General features: G+C 46.0%; 1 protein-coding gene across 5 annotated transcripts in view; it reads left to right on the top strand.

Annotated features, from left to right (window-relative positions):
- Positions 1–21,101, top strand: part of RFTN1 (raftlin, lipid raft linker 1) — a 215,004-nt gene that overhangs the window by 33,575 nt on the left and 160,328 nt on the right. Inside the window, exon 1 of one of the 5 annotated variants that reach the window (XM_017668834.3) lies at positions 10,131–10,254. The exons of the other annotated variants lie outside the window; for them this stretch is intronic. Within the exon in view, the coding sequence (XP_017524323.3) occupies positions 10,146–10,254 (109 nt within the window). The 5' untranslated portion in view covers positions 10,131–10,145. Of the gene's footprint in view, positions 1–10,130; positions 10,255–21,101 lie in introns of those variants that run through there. 5 annotated transcript variants of the gene reach the window in all.

Genomic DNA, 21,101 nt, shown 5'->3' with positions numbered 1-21,101 from the left:
CAGTCTGGGGTGAGGCCTGCAAACCTGGTAGGAGATCTATTTCTTCTGTGATCTTGAGTGACTTACTCAGCGCCTCTGAATCTCAGTTCCTCATCTGTAAAATGGTGGGACTGTTAGGATTGAATGAGGTTAGCAGGCTCGGCATTGGGCAGATTAGGCTCAGTAAATGGTAGCTACTTTTATTATAACAAATGCAAAGAAGAGTCAAAGAAGAGTCTGTACATGAAGGCCCGACAGGATTTACTGCCCAAGACAGAAATGATTTAAATGATTGAAATAATTCTTTGGATCTTCTTCCTTTCATCTGCAAAATGAAGTTGTTTCTCCTAACTGGTCCTGTTCTCTGGCCCCATTCATGTGTCTGACGGATGGTGATTCACCGCATTGGGTGGGTCAGTGTGGGGCGGGACAGTGTGGAATGTGGCCCAGCCCTGCCAGGAGGACAGTGGGGACTCCCGAGGAGAGTCAGAGTTCACTGGGGGTGGGGGCAGTCTGAGGGGGGCGGGAGGGCTGGGTGCCCCTGAGGACAGGGATGGGCAGAGAAAAGGAGACACTTTTTTTGAGGAGAAGCTCCCCGTCTGAGGTAGAAGCCCTGGGTTGGGGAAAACAGTAATGCTGTGTGTTAGTCGAGCACTCACCAGAATGTGGCTCTTACTTAATCGTTTGGTAATAGGAACTCTTAGTCTTACGGGTTCATCAGCAGGTGTAATAAGAAAATGCTCAATTGTAGGAATTTGGTGCCGTACAGTAGCCCCATGTCCTGGTGCTGTGGCGTCTCGCCGAGTTTGGGGAGCTCTGGCCAGTGGCGCTGACCTGATTCTACTACAGGAGTACGGGTGATGGCAGTCTCAGATGAGCATCTGTGCGTGCATGTGCTCGCACGTAGCAGAAAATGGTTGCCATCAGTGAGGATGTTTACAGCCACCAGTGATTTCCCAGCTACACTGAGAAGGGAGAGGGGCCTCTCAGGTCACCCCGTCCACGTGGGACCCTGCGCAGAGGAGGAGCTGAGGCCATGGGTGGAGAGAGCCCGTCCAGGGCCAATCAGCCTGGTGGCACCAGCCCCTGGAAGGATCCAGATTTCTTGGCAACTCATGGTGTCACCAGGGCCCTGCTTGACCTCATTCCTCAGATTTTGGCCATTTAGCCTATGTCAATCATTCAGCTTCAGACGCCACTCCTGTGTAATCAGGAGGACAGGCCACAGCATGATGTGCTGGGACACAGCCCACCTCTTTCAGTAGGAAGTCGCATGCTCCTGGACTGGGAAGCACGCAGCACCGTCCCTGCCTCGCTGAGGTTCCATGTGTCCCTTGCAGGCTGGTGTTCCCTGCCCTTCCAGAACATCTTGGCTGAGTTCTCACCCACACCTCCCACGAGCCCCCCACCACACACCTGCCAGGATTTGCCGAGACCTCTGTGTTTCTTTGTGCTCCTGTCCTCTTTCTGGCCTCCGTTGTTTGATTGGGATCTTGTTTTGAAATATTTTTTAAGGCTCTAATTTCTTCTCATAAAATGATGCCTGGGACAGAGTCTCCTGGCTCAGGTGTCTACGTGTGTGGACGATTGCAGTCGCTTCCATATTCTAGTGTTTAAAGAATTCCAGTATTTCATTTCTTGGGCCCTGTACCTAGTTAGAGAAAGGAGGAGGGCTACAAAGACACGTCACCTCTCTGAGTGGCTCCCTGTCTCAACACTTGGTGCTTTTTTAAAAGGCAAAATCCTAAATTTCAAAAAGTTATAACATACCTCATGCCATTCAGGCAAAGAAATGTGACTTGCCCTCTTAAATTCCTAGGCAGTTGTTTTTTTAATAGGTTGTACTTCTTAATGCTGCATCAGCTATTACGGAATTGGGAAGCAAAAATTCAGGAGCAGGAGGTGCTGTAATCAGGAGGTGCCCGGGCTCCCGGCACTGCAGCCTGGGAGGAGATCCTTGCAGCAAGATGCTGCCAGTGGTTATGTGTAGGGTGAGTGCTGAGCGCCCATGAAAGTGATCGGAGAAAAAAGGCACTCTACTCTTGTAAATTTCCCAGGGTCACCTTTTAAAAAGGATGGTGCCCTTCTAACCACATCATAAAACCTTTCAAATGCAAAGGAATTTTTTTTGAAGTTTAAAAATAAAATATTCTAGTTTTTAAACATAGGTGTTGACCAAATTTGTGAAATTGCAGAGTGCTTTTTACATTTTTTGCACATTTCACAATACTTAAGGACCTTGGAATAATCAATTTACAGCATGTTTCTGCCTATCTAGAAAGTCTGATGAAGAAGTGACTTAAAACAGAAGGATGAATGGATCTGGATCCTGCCCCCAGCTCTGTAATTAGCGAGCTGGGTGATGCTGGTCTGGGCACCTCCCCTCTCTCACCTCTGCTTATCCAGCACTTGACTGTGTACCAAGTCACCGCATAGGCCTTGAAGATGGATTCTCACACCAGTTCTGTGAGGCAGATACAAGACAGTAGGCAGCTCATTGAGGGAGACACACTTTGACGTCATGAGGCCCAGGCTGTCTGACCTCTCAGCCTACCATGGTAGCCACCCTGTCCTCTCCCTTTGCATAAAATAGGCTGTGATGTATGGCCCAATTTCACTTATTAAAATGATTTATAGAGTCAAATAGGCATTATAGGCTTTGATTTGTAATAACACATTGTGTGATTTATTTAAAAACAGGGTTTTGATCAGAAATTTAGTGTTTGAAACAAACTTGTTCCTGGAAGAAAGATGACACATATTAAAATAGTTTGCCTTATGGTATGGTTTCTGACCACAAACAAGAAAAGTAGGGATCACCTGTATTTTTATTTTGTAGGTCTAATATATGTGACCATTTTTAATGCACTTTTTCTCTCCTGACCTTACTTTAGCTTTGAGCAACTCTGTGAGGTAGATTGTAGAGATATTGAATGTAGTTATAATAGTTGCTTTAAAATCCTTTCTGATAATTCTAACTTCCAAGTTAGTTTGGGCTTGATCTTCATTGATTGCCTTTTTCCTTGAGAACGAGTCACGTTTTAGTTCACATTTTGGAATAACTTTGGATTATATCCTGGACATTGTCACTGTGAGGTGTGAAAACTCTGGATTCTGTTATATTCCTCTGAAGAGTGTTGATGTTTTCTGTTTGGTTTAGCAGGCAATTTATGTAAATGGACTCCATTTGCAAACTCTGTCTCTTGGGTGGGTCAAATCTCAGTTTGCTCTTCCAGCCTTAGCTGGGCTAGTTGTACCATGCAATACCATGGTGCATGGTTCAGGGGTCAGTTAAAGATTTGGATAGAGTTTATATGCAGAATTTGAGGCTCCCCCTCTCTGACTTTCTTCTTTCTGGGATTCCCCCTTTGTATTGCAGCAGCTGAAGTTGCCCTGGATTCTGTCTTCCGTTTTTCCAAGCCAGTAAGAATGTGGGTTTCTGTCTGAGGTTTAGCTTCCCCTGTGGTAGAGATGAGGACTTGCTTTTGGGCCAAGAGCCATAAACAAACTTCCTCATTCAGTACCTTCTTCCAAGTACTCAGTCCCCTCCAGAATCTGCCTGCCGTGGCTCACCCTCCAGTGCCCTCAGACAGGTTTTTGTTTTTTTCCAGAGCTTATAGTTGGCATCTGCAGGAGGGTCAGGCTGAAAGGAGCTCTTTAGCTATACAGAAGTAGAGACAGACACATGAAGACCCTGAGGGGTCTCATCTCTGAGCTTGTCCTTAGTGACTGAATACAAGGTTCTGGCTCTGTAGCTGGTCCTCTTCGTTTGTTTCACTCCCCACCTGCCTCTCTGCTCACGTGAATTGGTGTAGCCATGGTCCAAGGGGAACTTCTTCACTGCCACTGAAAATAAGCCTGAGGCCCTTCTGCTGGTGCTGATGAACTGGTGCTCAGGTGGGGCAGGTGTTCCAGTGAGCAGTGGACAGAGCATGTTCAGAGTCTCTGACAGGTCCAGGTTCACACTTCACTGTGCTTCTTGCTAACCCTGTTATCTGGAGCAAGTCACCTAGCCTTTCTGGGCCCATAGCAACGTGGGGTCATTGTCAGGGTGACATGAGATAACATGTCTGAAGTATCTGGTACAGATCAGACCTTTAAGAAGTGTCTCTGTGTCAACAGAAAGAGTCCTCAGGGTGTATTTTCTGTGATTCATTGTCCCATCTTCCCCTGGGGCTGGCCTAGGCTCTACATCCAGTCGGTGTTGATGTGGGAAGAGGGGAGAAGGAAACACTTTATGTTCAAAGAGAACTAGCATCTGCGAGGCCCAGGGCCATCCTCCCTGGACGTCAGGGAGGGTCTCTGACCCAGTTGTCCGCCCTGCCTCCCGGTCCCCTCCTCTGCCTGTGTGCACCCTGCTCTCTCACTCCCTGGCACACCTGGAGCACTGCTCCACACCTCTAGGCCCTACCTGCTGCCCCAGGCCTTTGTTGTAGGCCTAGACCTGCCTTTGCGATGCCTCAGTGTCTGCTTTCTGCATTCCTGTGCCCAGGTATGTCCTGCTTGGATGAGTGTAGCAGCCTCACAACTGGCTGCTTGCGGCAACTCTAGTGCTTGTGAAATACTAATAATGATGATACTGGTCTGGAGTACTTAATAATCACCACATCTCAGCATTTCCTATACACCAGGCACCGTTGGAAACCCTTCACAGCTTTCAACTCATTTAATCCCTTTAGCATTCTGTGAGGTTTGTAGTGTTTATACCCCTTTTACTGATGGGAAAACTGCTAGGGATTAGCACAACTAGAGTTTGAACCTAGGTGCCTGACTTCAGAAGCTGTGCCCTTGGCTTACTTGGACCTGGAGTAGGCAGGGCATTCAGGGGTTGTCAGTGGCCTTTTGCCAAAGGAAACTCCACCTGAGTGGCCTGCTGTCGGGGGCAGCTCAGGCAAGCTGAGCAGTGGGAGAATGGACCTGCCTCTTGCCAGTGTAGAAACTGCTGCCCACCTGCCTTCATGGGTCCACCCTGTTCTGGCGCAGGCTATGTTCTGTGGCATTTTCTGTCTCAGTTATAAAGATTAAATTGCTTCATTGTACTAGGGCATTGGGACCTCTAGAAGTTGTCTGTTACAATTGGTGATAATTGGCTCGTCTTGAATGGGCTTCAGCTAGTTGCAGTTTCCTTGCCATTTTTAATCTGAGCTCTGATTTTAGCCTTCCTTTTTCTGAGTAAAGTTTTTACTTCAAATGCCAGGTTGTATATGAAGCAGTGCTTATTTAGCCTTTTCTCTGCCTCATCACTCTCCTTGGGCTGACTTATGCTTTAAGTTTCTAATATAAAGAAAAAAGTACAAAAAAAAATCTGAAAGGATTTTAGTGGCTTGGAAGAGAAAGCACCATGGAAGAGGGGAAATGCGCCCCTGGTCCCATCAGTGCTGTCAGGATCAGAGGCTGGGTCTCGAGTGGGGGCGTTGTCAGCAGCCACAGGGGGCAGACAGCATCTGAAGGAGCCTTGCTGATCTTCAGGCAACTCCAGACAGAACATAATACATCAGAAATTAATGACAGCAAGGGTTTGAAAATCCTAAAGATGAGTTTCCAAATGAAAAAGATAAAAGATACCCTTGTCACCTGAAAGGGAATGAGTTCTGAGCCACATAAATTAAGCTGACAGAATTTCTAGAAAGCTCAGGGTGCACCAAGGCATCGCCAGCTGCGCTCTGGGAAGAGATCTCTCTGTGTTACCAGCTGATGCTGCAGGCGCCCCCGCGATACTCCGGGCTTTGAGTGAGCACTTCCTAAATGCTCTCATCTTTGGGTCCGGCAGGCTTGATTTATGACGGGAAGATGCCAATCATGCATGGACCAGCTTGCTGAGGGATTGATCTGGGGTCAGCAGGACAGCACTGATTCTTCATTCCAGCATCTTTCTCCTCACCACTCAGCCCTGTTCCTGCTGCAGTCCCCCTCCCAGGCTGTGAGCTCAGGAGTGGGCTTCTGCCTGAAACCCTTACTGCTTTGCTTTGTGCATCTCCCCACACACAAGACTAAATTTGCTCTTGATGCATTCTGCTCCACCCTAATGAGTGAGGGTGGCCTTGAGGCTGGCCGTTTTGCCTCCTCCCGAGCCCCCCTTTGATCTGAGCAGCTCCCTTTTTCCTCCCTCCCTCTGTCCATACTTACTGTCTTGATTCATGTCAGTCAACTCACTGGCTAGAAAGAACTGGACACACACTGTTTCATTGTCTTTCCTGAGTCACATACTACCCTGAAGTTGGTGGCTTAACAAGGCCTCATTTTGCAGGAGTCTGTGGTGTGGCTGGGCTCTGCAGGGCAGTTCTCTGCTCCCTAGGGTATGATCTGAGGTCGGGAGCCTGGCTGGAAGGCCCAAGACGGCTGCACTCAAGTGTCTTGCAGTTGGTACTGGCTGTCAGTGTACGCATTCCAGTACCCTTCCCTGTGGTCCAGCTGTCAGCGGGCGCATCCCAGTTCCCCTCCCCGTGGTCCGGCTGTCAGTGGGCGCATCCCACTACTCCTGCCCATGGTCTGGCTGTCAGCGGGCACATCCCAGTACCCCTCCCCGTGGCCCAGCTGTCAGCGGGCTCATCCCTGTACCCCTCCCTGTGGCCCGGCTGTCAGTGGGCTCATCCCGGTACCCCTCCCCGTGGCCCAGCTGTCAGCGGGCTCATCCCGGTACCCCTCCCCGTGGCCCGGCTGTCAGCGGGCTCATCCCGGTACCCCTCCCCGTGGTCCGGCTGTCAGCGGGCTCATCCCGGTACCCCTCCCCGTGGCCCGGCTGTCAGCGGGCTCATCTCGGTACCCCTCCCCGTGGCCCGGCTGTCAGCGGGCTCATCCCGGTACCCCTCCCCGTGGCCCCGCTGTCAGCGGGCTCATCCCAGTACCCCTCCTTGTGGCCCGGCTGTCAGCGAGCTCATCCCAGTACCCCTCCCCGTGGCCCGGCTGTCAGTGGGTGCATCCTTGTACCCCTCCCCATGGCCTGGCTGTCAGCAGGTGCATCCCGGTACCCCTCCCTGTGGTCTGGCTGTCAGTGGGTGCATCCCCGTACCCCTCCCCATGGCCCGGCTGTCTCCACAAGTCTCACCATTCAGTCGTTTGGCCTGAGCCAGATCCCAAGAGGGTGAGCTGGACGCTGCCCAGCTTCTAGGCCTAGGCCTGGAGATGGCACAGCATCACTTTGGCCACCTGACCTTGATAAGGCAAGTCACAAGGCCAGCCTTGACTCAGTGGACCCACTCCCTTCTGGGAAGATGGGCATGCACATTCAGGGATGGCAGTTTGTAAACAACAAAGGTATGCTTTCATTCATTCCCTCTGGGCTCACCAAACATTTACTAAGTCCCAGGAGGACTTACTATGCAAAGGAGGACAAGGCTTTTTCTGAGATGTCTGCCCACAGGAAGCCACAGAAATCTTGTTTCCCTGAGCCCTTTCCTTCCTGAGTGGCATTTCTCTGCTGACTAGCCAAGTAGAACTTTAAAAACATACGGTTACTAATCATTTGTATTTTAAAAACAAGTAGCTGGTTTTTGTCTTTAGCTTATTTTCTATTGGGATCCATCAATTTTGCTTACCAATTTTTAAAGCTCTTTTATATATTGAAGATCTTGAACTCCTTGCTCTCATAACCTTTATTTAATATTTAAGATACCATTTATAATACCATATGTTACAGCGGTTAGATTTCATGTCTTTCTGTGTGTTCATTCCTCAGCTACATCATAAGTCCCTTAGGCTCAGAGACCCCTGCTAATAGTTGACAGTGTTGTGTTTAATAGATACTCAGAGGAAGCCCTGGACTGCCTGCCTTGCCTTCAGCCGCGATGAGTGTGTGTGTGTATACATGTGTGCATGTGTTATGCACATGTGTGTACACATGTGTGTGTGCATATATAATGGAGCTGGAAGTCCTGTTTGGCAGACAAAGGACATGTTTCTGAAATTCTCAACTATCAGCAGGGGGAGGAAGCTCCTCCCCATAAAGAGGGCTGGTTTCTGAGGATGGTTGGTGTTTTATTTGAACATCAGGTATGGGCTGGAGGTCAGGCCCAGGGGAAAGGAGGGGATGACCAGTTCCCTGGCCACTGCCTTCTTTGTGGTGAGTATCAGTGAGCACAGAGCACCCTCTGCTTCTTTCCTGGGCTTTATGAACCACAAACAGGAATTTGGAGTAGAGGATGTGGGAGGGCTCCTCAAGCTTTATAATTCAGTAATTTTAGCAGTATTTTTACTACCACCAATAAATGACTACAGGGATTTTATAGATACTGTGTCTTTAAAATAAATGAAAAAAAAACTTTTCATGTCACATTCTGAAGTAGAAGCATGGTCCTTGAGCAGAGTACTGTGCCTGGGCCAGCCAGGTTGGCACAGGGCATGTTTGGACGTGCTCGTCGTCACCAGGGCAGGTGGGTCAGGCAGAGGGTCTGGGGAGGGGCACGGGGTGGAGGGCCCTGTGTGCTGCCCTTGGGGGCTCGGACTCCACGCAGAGCACTGGGAGCCACGGAGAATTCAGGGGTGAGTGTGGCACTGGGCAATCGGCCTCTAAGTGGCTTACTTGTGGAAAAGCTCACTGAGTTCTGCTTTTGCCTTTGTGTCTTTGGGGGCATCTGAGCCCTGGGAGCAGCAGCTTTAGAGTCCTGCCAGGGAGCCCGGAGAGCCCTTCCTTCTGTGTTGACTGTCCTCACCTCTCCGGGGATCCTGTGCTGTTCCCTTAAGGGTATGTGCCTTTCCCTTTTATAAATTGGTCTCCCTACACCTTGCCTTACCCTCTCCAGACATAAATCCATTTTCCCTAGGGAAATAGGGCTCTGAAGGCACAGGTGCCCTGCACAGCCTTCCACATAGGAGGTAGTAAAAAGAAAAAGACCAGCTGCCCCAGCCGGCCACTTGCATGTCTGCGTGTGTGTATTAATTTGGTGATCTCATGATTCTGAAATTTTAGCATCTATAATTTACATGGGTTGCTAAATTGCACCACTTATCAGATTGTTTGATTTTATTAAAAAGAAGCAAATTGTCATGTACTTGTATTAAGCACAGGAGGAGAAAAAAGAAGATGGCTTTCCCTTCAGATCATTGTTAAATCTGGAATTGTGTTAGATTTTTATTTAGTGTTCCGTTTCATCATGTGTTGATGTGCGTGTGTGTGACTGCGAGTGTGTCCCTCCGAGTTGTCTTCCTCTGCCGGGGTCCCTTTTCCTCTTAGCTCAGGCACTGCCCTGGTGAAACCTCTCAGCAATCACATGGATAAAAAGGGAAAACATTCTGCAGGATTCTTTTCATTGTTCTGCCATACATGTTGATTTTCTGAAGAACGAAAAAAAAATCCCTATGAAACATTAAGAACTCTCTTACTTCAGAGTAGCATCTTGGGATACTTGCCTTCTTTTGTTTGTTTCAGCAGATTTCCAGGGTGACTGCTAAAACTCCCTGAGTTTTCCAAAGACAGAAGGGCCCTTCATTTTCCTTGCTGGGATGCCTCCTTTTTCCATACTGGGACAGTTTGGTTCAAGCTTGTCCCTCTCCTTCTTGTGTTAATCTTAAAAAATGGCTGTAATAAATCACTGTGATATGAAGCAAGTGATAAGGTGGCTGGCATAAAGACCAGAGACCTTAAATGCAGTCTTTTCTCTAAAATTGGTTTGGAAGTCACTGAATGTATCTGAGTCTGACAGACTTTTTCTGTAAAGGGAAAGATAGTAAATATTTGGGCTTTTGGGGCAGTACAGCCTTGCACAAGTACTGAGTGGAGATGGAGAAGCAGTCCTGGGCAATGATGGCGAGCTGGCTGTGTTCCAGTAAAAACTGACAAAAACAGGCAGTGGGCTGGACTTGGCTTGCAGGCCATAGCTTGCCAACTGCCCGCCCAAAGATCAGGGAAATAAATACTGCCCTGTTTTACCCCATAGGTTTATAAGGGGAAGATTAACTATTGTAGTGAAAGCACTTTGAAAAATATAAAGGCGGGATTTCTGCTTCTGGGTGAGACTGAGTAATTTGAGGCAAACTCATGATGTCAAGAACAAGGGAAGTGCATGAAATACACGCACAAGTCCTGTTTGAAAGCGTCTCAGAGGTGGTGAAACAATGAGGACTGGGGGAAGCTGAGAAAACAGGCAGGCGAGAATGAGGAGCTGGGCCGACAAGCCTGGGCATTCCTGGGTCTGAGCCTCGCAGTGGGCTGGAGTCCAGGCTGTGCCCGAATGGCTCATTGCGGCTCTGAGGAAGAGAACCTGGCCGCGCATCCGGTGGGCTCATGGACTGGAGTGGAGACTCAAGGAGTCTCAGATACAGGATCAGCTCTCCGTCAAGGTAGTTGCTAAATTCTGAAGCTGCATGGGCTGGAAGGTTAAAAGGCTTATCAGAAAGCCCTCTGGTGAGGAGAAGAAACGTTCAGCAGTCTTGGTGCTAAGATAAAGGTCTGAGTCCAGCACCCGCTTCGGGAGGTCGGAAGGGCTGGGGGCGCCATGAGCCCCGTGGGCTCTCTGGGAAGCCTGTGGGCCGGGTCCCAGGGGTAGCTGAGCCTCGTACCGTCCACTGTGGGTTCAGGCGCGCAACTTCACCCCCCACCCTGACTCCATCTGCCTGGAGGAAGACAGGGAGAGAGAGCCATCTCTTGAGGAAGGTGACTTCATCAGAAGTCTCTTCCATTTCTTATACGCAATGTCTGATACTAATAAAAAAGTACTAAAGCCTGCCAGTGTGACCCAAAAAAAAGAGAGAGAGAAAGGAGGAAACAGATAATAGACTCACATGTAATCCAGAATTTACTAAATTTAGCAAAGGCTATTTTTAAATAATTGTGATTACTATTTTAAAAAAAAATAGTAAAAGAAAAAGAATTTTTTTAAGTGGAGAAAGTAGATGAAAAGATGGAAAATTTCAAGAGAGAATTGGATTCTGTAAAGAAGAATCCAGTGGGAATTCTGTTGGTGGAAAAAAATTTAAAGAACTCCCCAGAATGGGGGTTTAACAGAAGATCATATATAGCAGAAGACAACAGTGAATTGGAAGAAACATTAATAGGAATTATTCAAACTGAAGTTCAGAGAAGGAAAAAATGGAGCATGTACAAAAGAACCCAAGTAAGTAGGAAGCAGTGAGAGTCTTAGATGTATAAGCTGGGTTCTCAGGAGAAGAGAGGGGACAGCGGGGCGGAGAGGGGAGAGGGGTGAGAGAGGGGACAGCGGGGCAGAGAGGGGACAGTGGGGCAGCAGTATTTGAAGAGAAAATGGCTAAGCATTTCCCCAAAGTTATGAGAACTGTCAACCCACAGATTCAAGAAGCTGTGAAAGGTCTCAGCATAACTGAGACACAGAGAAAACATTGGGTGCTGAATGGATGAAGATGTTATTTACAAGCAAACAATACAATTGCACTAGATTCTGTTACTGGGGGTGAGACCCTTTCCAGAGTGAGTCCAGGCTCACTCTGGACTTCCAGGCTGAGTGTGTTTACTTCCCTGAGCCCTGTTCCTAACCAAATCCGTGTACTCCTTGTCTCCTGTATGTTCCTGCCTCTCTGCTTCCATCAGGCACAACCCCTACCACCAGCCCTGGGCATTTCCCACTCCCAAGCCCTTTCACCTTTGGCCTTTGAAGTCCTAGCACCAGTACCACCTCTGTAAGACAGGTGCCTTTGTGCAGGGGAGCAGTCTTGGGCTCAGAGGGCGAGTCCTGCCGAGGTGGCCTGGCAGCCGCTGAGTGGGAGGGCCAAGCTTGAGCCGGCCTCTGGGCTTCGGGGCTCCTTCCCGTAGCTGCTCTGGGCCCGTGTGCTGGATTTCCAGGCGGACACTGCTGGTAGCTGCTTGCAGACCTCTGCCTGGCTGGTACTTTCTAGCTCTAAAATTCTACATGCTGTGAGGTTTTGTCAGGAAAAAAAATACTTCAGAACTGCGTTATTGAGTATAACAAATTTTAATCTGCCAGACAATGAAGAGAATGTGCTTATCCTCTTACAGATGGAGCTGATGGGAATTTGCTGCTGTGCGTTTCATGGATGGTAGAGGTGCTCTGGAGGGAAAAATTACTTCTGGACTCACAGGCCAAATCTATACCATTTGAGTGAATTGAAGTAATTACTCAGATTATTTAGACCCTGCCTGCCAGATAATTGAGGCAAATGGGGTTATTAATTTGGAGTAGCTAGGTAATTGGGTCTGCCTCCCTTTGATAATGTAAACATGGCTGTATTATGTAATTGTATAATTGGCCAGAAAGACTGTATTCTTTTTTCTGAAGCATCTGCTAATGTCTGCAGCCGGCCACCGGATTACAGTGTGTTAGATCATTACAAACAGTGGTACTTAGCTTGACTTCCGTCGTGAAAAATACATACAAATATGTGTATGTGTTTATGTATGTATGTGTGTATGTGTATATTTTTTAATTAAAAAATAGGAATATAGGGAGTTGGATTATTTTATAGTTAGATTATTGCTGATAATTCATGTAAGCATTCTACAGAAATATGTGCCTCCGAGGTAAACCCCTTAGAGTTTACTTGAGGAGATAGGCTCCCCTTAGGAGAGGTTTTTTTCATTGAATTTACCATAATGTCTATGCTTAAATCACCCAGGAAACTCATTAGAGCTGAGCTTATTCCTCATCAAAGACGGTCAGAGGAGAATTGGGTTCAGTCCATCAGCTTTATGTAAACTTGGCCTCCTGGGGCGCATGCTGTCGTTTTGCAGTTGGATGACATATGTGTTCCATAGCCCCTCATGTTCCTAGCTGCCCATGAGTTACACATGGGAGCTTTTACATGGAATATATTTGATTTTCATTTTAGGAACAGATTCCTCCTCTCGGCTCAGAGGGTGAGTCCATGCCGAGGTGGCCTGGCAGGTGCTGAGTGGGAGGACTGAGTTTGAGCCCAAGCCTCTGGGCTTTGGGGCCCCTTCCCGTAGCTGCTCTGGGCCCTGAGACTGCAGCACCTGGGCGGCCCCGAGTGCATCCCTGGGTCTTTCCATCTCACTTCCCCAAATGACTGAGCAGTGTGTTCTCAGACTTCTCCATTTTATTCTGGGGCCAAGCCAGCTTCATCTGTCATTCTGTGTAAGAAGTCTGGACATTCTAGACTAGGGGCTGCCCTGTGAAGGGTAAGAAATTGTGGGGTGAGTGGGTGGGAGGAAGTGGACATGTCACAGCTGCAGGGGCCATACGTCAGATGTTTTGAAACCATCTGGTTCTAAAATATTCTTAAGGTTTTGGACCTTACATCCTGAATTTTGACTTGGAAAATGAGGTTCCAGTGATGTGCCAATGTCTCTCACATTTGTTATTTGTGTATGATATGATATTTCTAACCTAGCCAGGAAAGGAGAAAACTGCAAACAAATTTTAGTTATAAACGCAGACTCCTCACCCAATCTTTAATTGAAATGTGAGGTTTTGGTCTTCGCTGGAAGTGTTGCTCGTTGACATCATTGATCCGATTACTCTGTTTCCTCCTTCACTTTGCTATGGTCTGAAGCGTATGAGGACAGTTCATACAATGCTGGGCTCAGGAAATTCAGATGAGTGACCACCTGCATCTCCTGAAGTCTCCCCTCTGTGCCGTCATTTATTTACAAGCCTCACACGCCTTGAGGGAAGAAAAAATGAGGAGAGGAGGAATTTGTTCCTAAAATGAAAACCAAATATGGTCACTGTAAAAACACCCCATGTGTAACTCATCCCAACGGTCTCCAATAAACGTACAAATATCAAAATAGCACACAGTAGATAAAAATCACTTTGGAAAAAGAGAAACTGAGACAGTTTTGGTGTTTTGCAGGGCCAGAATAATCAATCCACATGGTTCACTCCTTCTGCAAGGTATATTTTATGTCCTGTAATATCTGATTTTATATAATATTCATGTGTGATTTCTGGATCCCCTCTAAAACTCATAAAATTCAGACCAGAGCTATGTCCACATACAGTGTTGAATGAGCCAAACATTTGAGAAATTTGTGCTCTCAAAAACAACTTGGCTTTAGTTATCTGAGAGGAAAAAAAATCACATTTAATTTTCTTAGTTTTCTATTTTAGTCTGCAAATGTCAAATAGCCAGAAGTTATAGAAACAAAAAAATTATAAACTTCTCTCAAAACCTATTGCATATAAATCTTAGAGTATACATTTTTCTATCTTTTAAACAAATAACAATGGCCAGCATTTCAATAACATGTTCATTTTTAATCTTTTTTCTCTCTAATGATATGACTTGGTCATCACTGATACAAGTGAGAGCTATTCAAGCAAGTGAATCTTGAGCACAGACTAGAATTTTTAAGAAAAACTTTGAGAAAATTTTGAGTGTAGGTATGAGTTTGATTTTTAGTTTTCATTCTTTTGATATATTGAAAAATGAAAAACAGTCTTTCACTAGGACAAAGGATTCTTCATGTAAGAGTTGAGATGTCTGAAATCTCAACTCTTACATGAAATCTCTATGGGCTTTACTTAGGCCTTTCTGTTCTGTTAAGACTAATTTCATTTATACAAATCAAGTAGTGCTGGTTTAGAACTGTAGAGGAGGATTCATTAAGTTGAGCATCATATTTTTAATTTACTTTTTAGATTTTTATACATCCAATCTGCAAAAAAAAGATGAACACACTTGCTATGTATGTGTGTAAAGTAACTATGGCCTGAGACATTCTCCAAAGAAGACAGAAGTTTATGGAAAGTAGCCATGGTTTTTAGAATTATTTTGCTTTCTTTGTGCTTTTTATTTTTTATGTGTCTTGAGTTTTTAGTTACTGGAATTTGACATCTAAATAAGAGGCTGTTACTATGATATGTAAATAGAATGTATGGGTCAAAATGCTTGTCATGGATGTTGAAAGGACAATTTATTATTTACAAAGATGGGAAAGCTCAATAAAGATCAGTATTGAAGAGCTGGTGCAATAAGAATGCTGTAGATAAACGGCTTTCTTTCAGATGAACAGAATTAATGACAAGTGAAAGGAAAAATCCACTTTACTAGTAGGGAAAAATGTTTTCCAAATGTCAGCAAGGACAGTGCTTTTCCCCTCCTTTTGCCCTAGTCTGGGCTGAGGACTCCTACCTGAGGCCCCAGTACCCCAAGTGTAACTGGACTTCAGTACTGCAGCAGGACACACACTGTATTGATCTATTCCCATCCCTGCCCCTGCTAGACTGTGTAAGCTCCTACTGGCCAGACACCTTGTCTGGTTTCTTATATCTCCCTGGCACCTACTACAAGCCTGGGACATGATAGGTGCTCAGTACATGTCTGCGAAATTATGTCTTAACATAAAAAAATCTTTTTGCAAGAATTATTTACATATTCATTTTATTCCTCACTGTATGCTGGGATTAATTTAATTTTTGTTTCAGGCAGCATTAACCATTTTCAATTAGGGGAACTGAAACAAAAAAATTAAAGTTTTATTATTTAAAATTCAAGAAGTAAGTAATGGGTTTTGGGGGTAAGTTTGTAGTGCTTATGCTTCTGAAGTTTGAACTTAAAGCTGCTGTGAAACTTTCAGGGTACCTGGTACATCATAAAAAAAGGTATAATAAAAACTGGCAGTTGTTGAGTGCTTACTATGCCTTAGGCACTGAAATCTTTTGATTTCTATAAAGATCCTATTAGGTAAACACTGCTGCTGTTCCTTTTTATACTTGGGAAGACAGAGGCCCTGCAAGGTAAAGTAACTCACCAGCACCACCCAGGAAGTGGCCATGCCAGGGCTCGAATCCAGGGGGTCTCCCTATAGAGTCTTTACTCCTACCCACCAAACTACACTGCCCTTGAGAGCACCTGGCTGGCGTGCAGTACTTGGTGAAGGGACTGCATTTATTCATCCAGGCCCATCCCTCAGTGGAGATCACCCCCACATAGAAGCAATTTAAGTCGTCTGTGCTTGCAGAGACCATAAAACAGATGTGGTGAGCTATAAAAGATTAAAAAGCCAGTTTTCCTGTCATGTCCCAGAAAGTTTCACATACACTTGTTGAAGTTCTTATAGAGCTGGCATCTGCCATTTGGTAAACTTTTATTGACTTATAACACAGGGAGCGTTTTGCTTTCACGATAGAAGTGGTTTTTGAAACAGATGACATCTCTCTGTCAGCCAGACGTTGATTTGAGGCCAGTAGTTCTCAGAGTGTGGTCTCGGGACCGCTGGAAGCTCCTAAGAGCAAAACTGTCTTCAAAACAGTACTGAGATTTTATTTGCCACATTTTCTCCTACAGGCTAATTAATGTGTTCTTGGATATTCTTATCTCAAAAATGTCTTAGTTTTAAACTTTCTAGTATAATAAATATCAATAGATCAAACCTACATGAACAAAAGCTCCTAGGGAGTTTTCAAGAATCTTTGTAAGTACAAAACAATTCTGAGACCATTTTTCTTGGAGTTGGGTCAATGGAGATGTTTATATTTTTTATAAGAAATTTGTTCAAATATATCTGAGTTTGCAATCCCTTTCCCATGTGCAAAAAGTTGGGTAAGATGAAATTTGCCTTAGAAAGACAAGCCATTCTTCTCTTTGAGCTACCTTGCCTCTTTTACTCTCAAAGCCCTGAGCAGCTTTTTTCCCAAAAGGGTGTCTTTCTGCCGTTTCCCAATGATTGGATCTTCATTCTAACTTGCAGGGCATTATTTTGGAAGGAACGGCCCTAGTCACTGCAATTGTTAATAAGGCAGCCTGCTGAGTGCCAGAATCCATTTTTCTGTGTGATTTCCCCTTCCTGACATTTCATCCACTCAGCTCCAAGGTTTTAAGAATTAGCTGTTCATAGATTAAGTGCCCTTAATCAGTTCCTCTTACATTACAATGTAAAGTTTCTCTTCTGTTCAGCAGAGAACTTCATTTTCATTTTGCTCTCTGTGATCACAGAATAGTAAATGGATTCCCAGGAAATTTCATGAGGAAGGATGATAATGCAGAGAGGGTAGAGGGAGAGGGGCATGTTGAGCTAATTGATTAGTTTAAAATCTTCTAATTTCCATAAGGAATGGAGGAGTCCAATTTGTATTTCTCCTTCTTGGCATGTTATTCTCAGATTGTCTGATGTTTCATTATCATCTTGACAGAACAGCTGATGTCTGATTCTGTTGAATAGGATATCCATTGTGTTTTTGCCATGTGCATTTATTATTTCGTGATTAGGTTATTTTGACCGTATTGGTTGATTATCTGAGAGCTGGAGGAGTGAGCTGCAGGCCAGCGTACCTCTCCGGGCCCCGATCCCAGTTTCAGCACCACTGGATTTGAGCATAGTGGGCTCTTCCTTGCCCAATGCTAACATACTGGGCTTTCGGAGACCATAAACAACCAGTGTTAATGTCATCTCCTAATAAAACTTGTGGACAGACTGCTCCCATATTCAGAATTCTCCTGATCCTTATATATGGCCAGCTTCATTGTTTTCTGTCAACACCAGTTCTTTGCCTCATTCCAGGGTTAATTTGCACCCTTGTCATCGTGGGGGTTTTGTTTTCCTTCCCCCAGCCTGTTTATGGAGTCTCTTCCCAGTGGGTTTGGAAACGCCTAGCTGCTAGTGTGAGGATTTTCACATGTACATGGAAAGCTCAGGCGAACAAATTGCATTCATTTGCCAAATAAGCCTCTTTGGTGTCTCCACCCCTAAAAATAACATCCCTCCAAGTGCTAGTTAAAGAAAACCACCAGAGCAAGTTCTTCTCATGAACACACACTGCCTCACAAATGGGGCTGGCTCCCAGGAGCTGTTCCTGCAGCTGGCGCTGGCCCTGGCAGCGTCGAGCTGCTTCGAGTGAGGTGGCGCCCGCAGCCTGGAGTCCCCAGCAGAGACACCTGGACAGGGCCTCCAGCCATGGGCTCCATCTTCAGCCTGCCTTCCCTTTTCTCTGGGGCACCTGGGGGTCTCAGTGTGGAGGCAGACACCATTGCTATCTTGTTTTCCTCAGTAACTGACTCTGTATTTGCTCCATCCTTTTTTATCATTTATTCATTTGCTAGTATTTATTTAATTCTAGTTATTAGCTGGGTAAAGAGGAGACTGGTTGTAAGTAGAACAAAATGAACAAGACAAAGTCCTTGCCTCCCTGGGACAGACACCCTGGAAAACTGTTACGTTAACCTGAGAGTGTCGGACAGTGCCTGAAGATAGCGGGAGGCCTGACTCCTTGCAGAATCTCTTCCAGAAAGAGCTGTGCTGGCGAGGGGTTCTCTAAGCAGGCAGGGAGCAGATCTACTTCACCCACAGTAGTGACCTCCTTATTGTTGTGGTAACTCACAATTCTCCCTCTCAATTTCCAGAACGTTCCCTAGGGGGCAGGACCGCACCAGATGACAGGGCCCCTGGTTTCTGGAAGGGGAGGGAGTGCCATGCTTGTTGGCATGGCCTGGGCACCGAGGGTGCGAGTGGCGATAGGAAGCAGGGAGGCCTGGGGCTGAGGGTTGCTGGGGGCAGCGGGACTATCAGAGGGAGAGGGCAGGATGAAGCAGCCACGCGGAGGTAGGAAGAGCCAGGGAGGGCCGTCTGTTCTCAGGGTGCAGGCCGCTGCTCAGGCAGCGGTGCTGTGGCCATGAGGATGTGCAGCAGGCAAGGCGTGTTGGGAAGCCGGCAGGGTTCTGCTCTGAACCTACTGAGTTTCAGTTATCTGTGGGTTTGCAGATGTGGACGGAGACTTAGGAACTGGGCACATGGAACCGTGAGGAAGGAAATGGTGGTGGATGGCGAGTGGAGGCGACGTCGTTTGGGCTAGTGATTCCTTCCAGGGCAGTTCGAAGAGGGAATCCCAGGGATGTGGAAAGTGATGCCCTGCTGACCCTGGAGACTGTGACTCTGCGTGGTCACTCCCCTGAGGAATCCCCCAGGTGTGTGTGTCTGGCAGGGAGGAGCCTCAGTTTCCCTTTTTGTAAAATGAGGGTCCCTTCCAACTCCAAAGTTCTAACAGTATGTTTTCTAAATTGCCAAGAAAGATATAATATTAGGCATGAACACAAGGAATCTGTGATCTGAATTTGACTAGAATAGGGGAAAAGTAAGATACGTCTGTGGAAGATACCTTCAGAGAAGGAGGGTCCTGGATCTGTAGTGCATTCTCTTATGGGGCACTTGGCTGTGCTCAGGCAAACGCCCAGTTCCTGGGCCTCAACTCCTGTGCCTGGCCGGTCGTCAGGACCACTGGGACGCCAACCATACCCTCTCGCCAGAGTTGGAAAGCCAGGTCAAAGCTCTGGTTTATCCTGGGCTCAGCAGACATCGCCTGTAACTACAGAGGGGGTTTCAGTCAGGGTATTAGCTCAGGCCTTTCTAAATTTGCTGTGTAACCCAGGAGCCTTAACGCTTTGGAAGTTCAACCATGTACAGGTTAAGCTGTATGAGGTAGTGCAGCCCTCCCATACCAGTGGCTTTGCCTCCCACTGTGTTAGTGACCTGCAGTCATCTAAGGGCCAGAAGCAGACGAGCCTCCTCCTGACATATGGTCAGAAGGTTGGTGGCAGCCTGTTGCTGTGTCACCGCACCACCATCCCTCCCCTCACTTCCTCTCATTGCGCAGGCACTTGATCATCTCACATTGTCATGAGAAGGGGGAATAGAGTAAGATATTTTGAGAGAGAAATACCACATTCATATAATTTTTATTACAGTATATTATAATTGTTCTACTTTATTATGAGCTGTTGTTCATCTCTTGTGCCTAATTTATAAATTAAACTTTATCATGGGTATGTACGTATAGGGAAAAACATAGTATATATATAGTGTTCCATGCTATCTGTGGTATCAGGTGTCAACCAGGGGTCTTGGGCCATCCCCGCTGCAGATAAGGGGGAACTGCTGTAGTGAGAAGACAAACAAAATTGCAGTGTATGTAATGGATAATAGACTAATACCCATCTTTAAAGAAAATCTTACTATAGGTTCAGGAAGAAAAGGAAGCTGGGTTATGGAAAAATGGGCAGCAGGAATTCAGCTGAAGAGTAAGAAATATGCAATTATATATTTATGTATTATATATAAAAAGATTTTTACTTCAGTACTAATTACAGAAATTTGGAATAAAGTACCAGGATCATTTTTCATCTTTTGGGTTAGGAATGTGGGGAAATAGGTATGGTCTCACTTCATAGGTAGAACTGTGGATTGGTAAGACCAATACGTAGGAAAATTTGGCAGTTCCTATCAAGTCTCCAGCCTGTAAAGAGATGTGGACACAGGCTTTCAGAAAAGCATGAAAAATGATTAGGAGGAGAGCAGAGGTAAATGAGGAAACCTTGTCACGGCGGCAGCCCCTCTCCTACCAGGGGAAGCTCCCACCAGATCGGGCTTGTGTTCTCTTTGTAGAGGTCGGCACCCTGTTAGCCTCTGGCTTTGGTTGCCTGCCCCCACCTCGGCACTGTGCACGGGAAGTAATGGGACATTGAGAAGGGCAGTGCATGTTATTTGCATTTTCTCAGGTAAATTACATTGGCCCCCACTTTATAAATCTCTTTGAATATCACTATTAAAATTTAAATCTGAAAATTGGATTTGTTTTTAGACATTTCTTTGCTTATTTTCTTGTATTGTAACTTGAAATTAAGCACGTGTGGTTTAAGGTGGTTATTTATAAACACCACACAGCTCTTCCTTTCCATGTTGACCCTTCATGGACTCCATGGCAGTAAACATGTTGCACACATTCTTGCTGTATATAATAACCAGGATTATATTATCAAACTCACTGAAGAGGTAAACATCACATTTTTAGGAAAGGCTTTGTTTACCTAGCTGTGATCAGCTTCTTAAGGAAAACACTGATCCTAGCAATTGACTATTTATATGGAACCTAAAAAAATATAGAGCCTTGGACGGAGCACCAGGGAGGCACGCAGTTATACAGAAACAAGGAGCCCATGTGGGTTGGTTTCTAGGAGTCATTTTATTCTGATCCTGCTGCACTTGTTACAGTTCTGTGGCATGATGGAAAAAGCACTGGATTGGGAATCCAGGGGTCTTTTGTAGTCCTGGTTTTGCTGTGAGCTGTATGTCTGTAGCAAATTGTTTAATCCCCATGGACATCATTTTGCAATCTGTAAAATGAGAGGACTGGTTTAGGTGATTAGGAAGGCTTTGTAGTGTAGAGGATAAGAGTATAGGCTCTGAAAGCCTGGGTTTGAATCTTGGGTCTACCACTTACTGGCTGTGCAACCTTGGGAGAGTT

This window comes from Manis javanica, chromosome 15 (genome assembly GCF_040802235.1).
Source record: "Manis javanica isolate MJ-LG chromosome 15, MJ_LKY, whole genome shotgun sequence".
Lineage (NCBI taxonomy): Eukaryota > Metazoa > Chordata > Mammalia > Pholidota > Manidae > Manis > Manis javanica.
This window is presented reverse-complemented; position numbering and strand designations above follow the sequence as displayed.